This window comes from Oncorhynchus gorbuscha, unplaced genomic scaffold (assembly GCF_021184085.1).
Source record: "Oncorhynchus gorbuscha isolate QuinsamMale2020 ecotype Even-year unplaced genomic scaffold, OgorEven_v1.0 Un_scaffold_4573, whole genome shotgun sequence".
In the NCBI taxonomy this organism is placed as follows: Eukaryota; Metazoa; Chordata; class Actinopteri; order Salmoniformes; family Salmonidae; genus Oncorhynchus; species Oncorhynchus gorbuscha.
This window is the reverse complement of record NW_025748560.1, coordinates 17766-25979: the sequence shown is the minus strand read 5'-3', so window position 1 is coordinate 25979 and position 8214 is coordinate 17766. Positions and strand designations below refer to the sequence as shown.

Here is an 8214-nt window from a genome sequence, read left to right as displayed (position 1 = left end):
TCTATGTCCCCTATCTTCCAGGCCGGCTCGGTCCTCCCCTCCCGCTCCGTGGCTCGACGACTCATTGCGAGCTCACAGAACAGGGCTCCGGGCAGCCGAGCGGAAATGGAGGACAACTCGCCTCCCTGCGGACCTGGCATCCTTTCGCTCCCTCCTCTCTACATTTTCCTCCTCTGTCTCTGCTGCTAAAGCCACTTTCTACCACTCTAAATTCCAAGCATCTGCCTCTAACCCTAGGAAGCTCTTTGCCAACTTCTCCTCCCTCCTGAATCCTCCTCCCCCCCCCCCTCCTCCCTCTGCAGATGACTTCGTCCACCATTTTGAAAAGAAGGTCGACGACATCCGATCCTCGTTTGCTAAGTCAAACGACACCGCTGGTTCTGCTCACACTGCCCTACACTGTGCTCTGACCTCTTTCTCCCCTCTCTCTCCAGATGAAATCTCGCGTCTTGTGACGGCCGGCCGCCCAACAACCTGCCCGCTCGACCCTATCCCCTCCTCTCTTCTCCAGACCATTTCCGGAGACCTTCTCCCTTACCTCACCTCGCTCATCAACTCATCCTTGACCGCTGGCTACGTCCCTTCCGTCTTCAAGAGTGCGAGAGTTGCACCCCTTCTGAAAAAACCTACACTCGATCCCTCCGATGTCAACAACTACAGACCAGTATCCCTTCTTTCTTTTCTCTCCAAAACTCTTGAACGTGCCGTCCTTGGCCAGCTCTCCCGCTATCTCTCTCAGAATGACCTTCTTGATCCAAATTAGTCAGGTTTCAAGACTAGTCATTCAACTGAGACTGCTCTTCTCTGTATCACGGAGGCGCTCCGCACTGCTAAAGCTAACTCTCTCTCCTCTGCTCTCATCCTTCTAGACCTATCGGCTGCCTTCGATACTGTGAACCATCAGATCCTCCTCTCCACCCTTTCCGAGTTGGGCATCTCCGGCGCGGCCCACGCTTAGATTGCGTCCTACCTGACAGGTCGCTCCTACCAGGTGGCGTGGCGAGAATCTGTCTCCTCACCACGTGCTCTCACCACTGGTGTCCCCCAGGGCTCTGTTCTAGGCCCTCTCCTATTCTCGCTATACACCAAGTCACTTGGCTCTGTCATAACCTCACATGGTCTCTCCTATCATTGCTATGCAGACGACACACAATTAATCTTCTCCTTTCCCCCTTCTGATGACCAGGTGGCAAATCGCATCTCTGCATGTCTGGCAGACATATCAGTGTGGATGACAGATCACCACCTCAAGCTGAACCTCGGCAAGACGGAGCTGCTCTTCCTCCCGTGGAAGGACTGCCCGTTCCATGATCTCGCCATCACGGTTGACAACTCCATTGTGTCCTCCTCCCAGAGCGCTAAGAACCTTGGCGTGATCCTGGACAACACCCTGTCGTTCTCAACTAACATCAAGGCGGTGGCCCGTTCCTGTAGGTTCATGCTCTACAACATCCGCAGAGTACGACCCTGCCTCACACAGGAAGCGGCGCAGGTCCTAATCCAGGCACTTGTCATCTCCCGTCTGGATTACTGCAACTCGCTGTTGGCTGGGCTCCCTGCCTGTGCCATTAAACCCCTACAACTCATCCAGAACGCCGCAGCCCGTCTGGTGTTCAACCTTCCCAAGTTCTCTCACGTCACCCCGCTCCTCCGCTCTCTCCACTGGCTTCCAGTTGAAGCTCGCATCCGCTACAAGACCATGGTGCTTGCCTACGGAGCTGTGAGGGGAACGGCACCTCAGTACCTCCAGGCTCTGATCAGGCCCTACACCCAAACAAGGGCACTGCGTTCATCCACCTCTGGCCTGCTCGCCTCCCTACCACTGAGGAAGTACAGTTCCCGCTCAGCCCAGTCAAAACTGTTCGCTGCTCTGGCTCCCCAATGGTGGAACACACTCCCTCACGACGCCAGGACAGCGGAGTCAATCACCACCTTCCGGAGACACCTGAAACCCCACCTCTTTAAGGAATACCTAGGATAGGATAAAGTAATCCTTCTCACCCCCCTTAAAATATTTAGATGCACTATTGTAAAGTGACTGTTCCACTGGATGGCATAAGGTGAATGCACCAATTTGTAAGTCGCTCTGGATAAGAGCGTCTGCTAAATGACTTAAATGTAAATGTGATGAACTGAGAGAACAGTTATGTAGCACTGTGATTCATTAATCATGCGCTGCCTTCCCTGCTCCTATGTGTTTACCTCTTTCCCTTTCTGTCTTTAACATCTCTCTCTCCACCTCCTCTTTCCCTTTCTGTCTTTAACAACTCTCTCTCCACCTCCTTTCTTCTTCTGTTTTTATAATTCACAACAGATGTGTATTGAAGTACAGATTGAACTTGAAAAAAATAAATATATAGACTGATATTGATTTATTTAGGGGGGGGGGGGGGTAATTAATATTTTAGGACTGGCGACGTTTTAAAAATTATTATTAGTAGTAGTATTTATGTCCGCCATCTTGGATCCAGTTTCGTTCTGTGTTGGGGTCCCTCTCTCCGAGTGTTTCTCTCCGCCATCTTTGCTGATGAAAGTCTAACAGTCACTAGTGCAGCAGCCTCCCCCGGTTCAAGTTCCAACCTGATAGGAAGTTTAAGATGTGATGGAACGGTTCACGAAAAAAATTAATCACATAAAAAATATATTGACTGATATTGATTTATTTAGGGGGGGGTATTTAATATTTTAGGACTAGCGTCGTCTCTGATTCCTACCCTTTAACTTTTTGTCTGAAAATTAAATAACATTTGACTCAACTGCGTTACCCACTCCAGTCAGCAGATGGCGGTCTGGGAATTTATGGTTATGCTGTTGGTGTGACGTATAATGTAGTGGACGGAACGCTTCTTTCATCCGCAGCAACAGTTCGTCAGACACCTCGGTAGCTTGATAGAGGAATTAGCCGAACCAATATAGCTCTTTAGACGCTTTCGTGTATATTAGCCACTGTGTTTTAAACCCATTTCTGTCGTCTAGTTAGTTATCCGATTTAATGTCATATTTTCGGTGTAGTTATTAGTCAGCTAGCGGGGTGGTTAAGTTAGCATTAGCCTAGCTAGCTTACATCTCCGGCCATGCGGTCACCAAGCTACTCTCCTTCTAATGAAGAGAAGGATATCACAGTAAAACAAGAAGTAGAGAGTGGGACCGTTACTGTGAAAGAAGAGGAGGATGCGTTCAGAGTGAAAGACGAGGAAGATATCACAGTAAAACAAGAAGTAGAGAGTGGGGCCGTTACTGTGAAAGAAGAGGAGGACGCGTTCAGAGTGAAAGAGGAGGATGGTGTTACAGTGAAAGGAGAGCATGTAGTTTATGGCGTGAAAGAGGAGGGGGAGGAGATGACTGTTACATCGGAAGAGGAGGAACCTGGATATCTGGGCCCGGTTTCCCAAACGCATCTTAAGGCGTCCAATGGTTCAAACGAAGAATTTAACCATAAGATGCTTTTTAGAAACCATTCCCTGATTAACACTAGTAAGTACTGTCTTAACAACAGAGGCACAAACTCTGCAGTTGAACTGATGTTTGGTTAAGGCGGAAATCTGCAATTGCTACACCCATATTGTGACTTTTAAATTATTTATTTACAGCCATTGATTCTTGAAGAATATAACACATGCCTCATGAGCTGAGTTCAACTGTTGTACCCCATCAGAACCCCAAGTAATATTTTTTTTACTATAATGTTTAGAAACAATGTAAATCAACACTGTATTGCAGTTAAGAACAACTTCTTATTTTCATTAACGGACTAGGAACAGTGGGTTAATTGCCTGTTCAGGGGCAGAACGACAGATTTGTACCATGTCAGCTCGGGGATGTGAACTTGCAACCGGTTACTAGTCCAACGCTCTAACCACTAGGCTACCCTGCTGCCTCAACATGGTTAAAACTATAATGTTGATATCATGGATGGTCAGTCCTTGCATCCATAGGTCTGTCTGTAGTTACATTTATCCAACCCCATAATCTTTTATTACCAAAATAGTGGTGGAATGACAGATTTGTTATTGTTTGAACTGCAGATTGCAGGGTTGTGTGGGGTTTTGAAACAGCAACAAAATGGCTGCCCAGAGACTTGGTTAACAGCTGAGGGATGGGGGAAGGAGAAGTGTAACCACTCTCAAATTCATAGAGAACGATATAGTAGAAACCTTAACCCAACAGCTAGCTGCCTCGTCAAGAAGTTCAGACATCTTGGCATAACAGTTATAAGGTGTTGACTTGACAGTCGTTGGACCCAGGTTTGAGTTCAGCTCAGGGCCTCCCCCTGAATTCACTACACTCTGAATACAAGGACTGGCCATCCATGATGTCATAATGATAGTTTAACCAGGTTTCTAGGCTATATAGTATATTCTAGAATTAATCTATGATGTCATAATGATAGTTGCTGACTTTTGCAAATGCCTCTACCCCGTCTTCTGGCTGGGCAGAGTACTTTAGGATTTTAGTTCCTGCGGTGTAACAAGGGCCTAGCCGTGCGGCCCTACCAACCCTTCGATTTCTTCGTAATGGCCCTTCTCGTGAGTTGGGTTTGTTTCTTCGTTCATGTTGTCACTCCCTTATTTTCTGGTCTAGTATGAGGCCGTGGATAGACATACTCCTATTTAAATATTCTGAGTATTATGGATTCCTCCTATATTTCCTTACCTTCAAGTTTCTTTTACCTCTGTATATATCAATACCTAATAACTTCTTGTATTGGTTATTATGCTTGTCAGCTAGTAGTCACTTGGAAACTAGTATTGGTATATATTTTGACACACAATTAAATGTTTTAATTTTACCTTTATTTTACTAGGCAAGTCAGTTAAGAACAAATTCTTATTATGAATGACGGCCTAGGAACAGTGGGTTAACTGCCTGTTCAGGGGCAGAACGACAGATGTGTACCTTGTCAGCTCGGGGACTCGAACTTGCAACCTTTCAGGTTACTAGTCCAACGCTCTAAACACAAGGCTACCCTGCCGCCCCAAATATTCTTTAGTGCAATCACTTTAACCTATAACCAGGGTCACTTTCTGTTCAGTGAGAGTGTCAAAGGCGTTTGCTCTCCAGATCGTTAATCTGGCCTAGTTGTCAAAGTTTCAAGCTTTTATTAAATCACTCTGTTTTCTGTCTTATACACATTATTACAATTAAATGGTTCTACAGTTTCCTAATACATCAATAATGCACAATCAATCCTTAATGCGTTAAGCTATGCCAGATAATATTGCAAAACTTGGCTGTGTCCTTGTATTGCTAATCACATCTGTACCTGATGTCTCACTGTGTGACTGCCGCTTTACAAATATTGTTCTAGTCTAACAAAAAGCGTATAGTGCAATAGTAAATGTACCTATGATGATTCTCCATATGAAGTCTGTCTCATATGTCAGTGAGGATCATGCCTCTCTTATGATCTCTGTTCTCTTTATATACCTTTTTACAGGGGAAGTTCGCAAGTTTCTGGAGCTGTGGCTAAACCACACTTTCACACTGACACTGCCCTGCTGCTTGCACCGGCCGCTTACTCGGGGACTGTAGATTGCTTACACTGAGTGCTTACTCGGGGACTGTAGATTGCTTACACTGAGTGCTTACTCGGGGACTGTAGATTGCTTACACTGAGTGCTTACTCGGGGACTGTAGATTGCTTACACTGAGTGCTTACTCTGGGACGGTAGATTGCGTATTATGTCATCTTAGACCTGTGTCTAAATGGAAGCTTCTCATTCTAAATCTATGTCATGCTCTACTAACTCCCATTCTGCTGCTTCCGTGTTACTGTTGGCTGATTCTACTTAATGATACCAGCTGGTTGTTTCTACCACTTGAGGCGGCGTAGGTGGCATGTCAAGCGTCAGCTGGGAGAAGTCTATGATAGGTATCTCCTCTGCTTCCCCCTGTTGTCCAGTTTCTGCAGGTGTGGTCCGTGGTTCCATGAGGTCCTGTGAATGCCCTGTGTTGCTGTCCACATTGCTTGATGGAGTGGACAGATTCTTTTCATCTCTTGTCACACCAGATATACGACATCCATAAATAGTGGTTTCCTCATTAGCATGGAGGAGTTTATGCAATCAAATTGCCCTCGTGCCGCAATTTTAGAAAACACAAAGGGGCCTGTATTGTAGACCAAAAGTCTTCTGCCACACTGTTTAGAGGTTCAACAACATGAATAACTTATTTCTAGTCTACAATCTTAGATGTTACTACTAATATGAAAACAAGACAAAATATGACTTCTTTTAAGACAATAATTGTAACATTCATTAGACATCAATTGTTGTACAACATCATGGCTATGCTGTTGGCATCAACTTTTACACTGGATTATCGCTGTTGTGGGCCTTTAATCATCTGTCTGACTTTGTTGTTCACACAGGAGAGAGACGTGACTATCGTGGATCCTCTGGGGAGCCTCAACAACCTCATGATGCTGAGGAGACAGAGAAGAGTCTCTCCAGATCAGAACACCTCAATAAACACCCGCAGAGACCCACAGGGAAGAGAACTCACTGCTGCTCTGACTGTGGGAAGAGATTCACATCATCAGGCATGAAAATTGATCAGAGAACACACACAGGAGAGAAATCCTATAGCTGTGATCAATGTGGGAAGAGGTTTGGTCGATCTTGCCATCTGACTCTACACCAGAGAATACACACAGGAGAGAAACCCTATAGCTGTGATCAATGTGGGAAGAGGTTTGGTCGATCTTGCCATCTGACTGTACACCAGAGAATACACACAGGAGAGAAACCCTATAGCTGTGATCAATGTGGGAAGAGTTTTGTTCAATCTGACCAGCTGACACGACACCAGAGAATACACACAGGAGAGAAACCCTATAGCTGTGATCAATGTGGGAAGAGGTTTGGTCGATCTTGCCATCTGACTCTACACCAGAGAATACACACAGGAGAGAAACCCTATAGCTGTGATCAATGTGGGAAGAGATTTACTACATCTAGCAGCCTGACTCTACACCAGAGAATACACACAGGAGAGAAACCCTATAGCTGTGATCAATGTGGGAAGAGATTTGCTACATCTAGCAGCCTGACTCTACACCAGAGAACACACACAGGAGAGAAACCTTATAGCTGTGGTCAATGTGGGAGGAGTTTTAGTCAATCTGGAGAGCTGACAGTTCACCAGAGAACACACACAGGAGAGAAACCTTATAGCTGTGGTCAATGTGGGAGGACTTTTACTACATCTAGTGGTCTGACTTCACACCAGAGAACACACACAGGAGAGAAACCTTATATCTGTATTCAATGTGGGAAGAGATACTTTAATAAAAGATCTCTGATCAAACATCAGAAATTACATACATGAAGAAGTTGTTTCAAGATATCAATGAAATAATGTCAGAATGTAGAATTTTTTGAAAACATTGTAGTAGGTGTATTTTAATGTCACGATGTAGAATGTTTTAACATTGTAGTAGGAGTATCTTAATGATGTCACAATGTAGAATGTTTTAACATTGTAGTAGGAGTATTTTAATGATGTCACAATGTAGAATGTTTTAACATTGTAGTAGGAGTATTTTAATGATGTCACAATGTAGAATGTTTTAACATTGTAGTAGGAGTATTTTAATGATGTTCTACCTTATTGTTTGTCCTGTTCAATTGATTGTAGCATGATATGGATATTAACCTCAGGGGGAAATCCAGGCTCTGAATTGAAAGAGTATTATTTTACGAAAAAAGAGCTGCGTTACACTTACTGCGTTGGTGACCCACTAATCAAAATGCAGCACTTCAAAATGTAGCCAGCTGTTTTCTACAAGTTGAAAAAGCTGCTTGTTTGAAAAATGTGATAATTGTTGCAGATGTTTGTGTATATACACACACATGAAAGCAGTATAATAAATTGGTCTATAATCAATTTTATTAACAACCTGAAATCACTCCAGTATTTTTTGACAACATTCAAATGTTAATTGTCTTTATTCCACTACTGAAGAAGCATGTCTCAAATCACCTCATATTTCAAACATTCAGCCTGACAAAATATACATGTTTTATTATTCCATGCCTCAGCATTAAGGGAATACATATTAACAAAGGGGTGAACATTTGGTTTTGATTTTCATAATTATTTATGCAACCAGCTGACCCTTTTGGGGTTTTTATTGGTAAAATTATATTGATGTTGTTGCCCTGCTTTTAGAATATCAGGATTCATTCTCAGATGTTCCAACCCAAATGTACT

General features: G+C 44.1%; 1 protein-coding gene across 2 annotated transcripts; it reads left to right on the top strand.

Moving 5' to 3' along the window:
• The first annotated feature begins 2823 nt into the window (after positions 1–2823).
• Positions 2824–7892, top strand: LOC124028645 (zinc finger protein 664-like). Of its 2 annotated transcripts, XR_006837624.1 has the most exons (3): positions 2824–3474; positions 6371–7396; positions 7490–7892. XR_006837624.1 is itself a non-coding variant. In XM_046340653.1 (2 exons), the coding sequence occupies exons 1-2, from the start codon at positions 3075–3077 to the stop codon at positions 7327–7329; spliced, it is 1359 nt and encodes a 452-aa protein (XP_046196609.1). In that variant the 5' UTR covers positions 2824–3074; the 3' UTR covers positions 7330–7892. The 2 variants fall into 2 exon arrangements, 1 of the variants encoding a protein (XP_046196609.1); XM_046340653.1 differs by having other exon boundaries at positions 6371–7892.
• Positions 7893–8214: the final 322 nt, after the last annotated feature.

Coding starts and splice junctions, on each gene's coding strand:
- LOC124028645 (XM_046340653.1), top strand. CDS start 3,075: ATGCGGTCACCAAGCTACTCTCCTTCTAATGAAGAGAAGGATATCACA. Junction 3,475..6,370: donor CCATTCCCTGATTAACACTA/GTAAGTACTGTC, acceptor TTGTTCACACAG/GAGAGAGACGTGACTATCGT.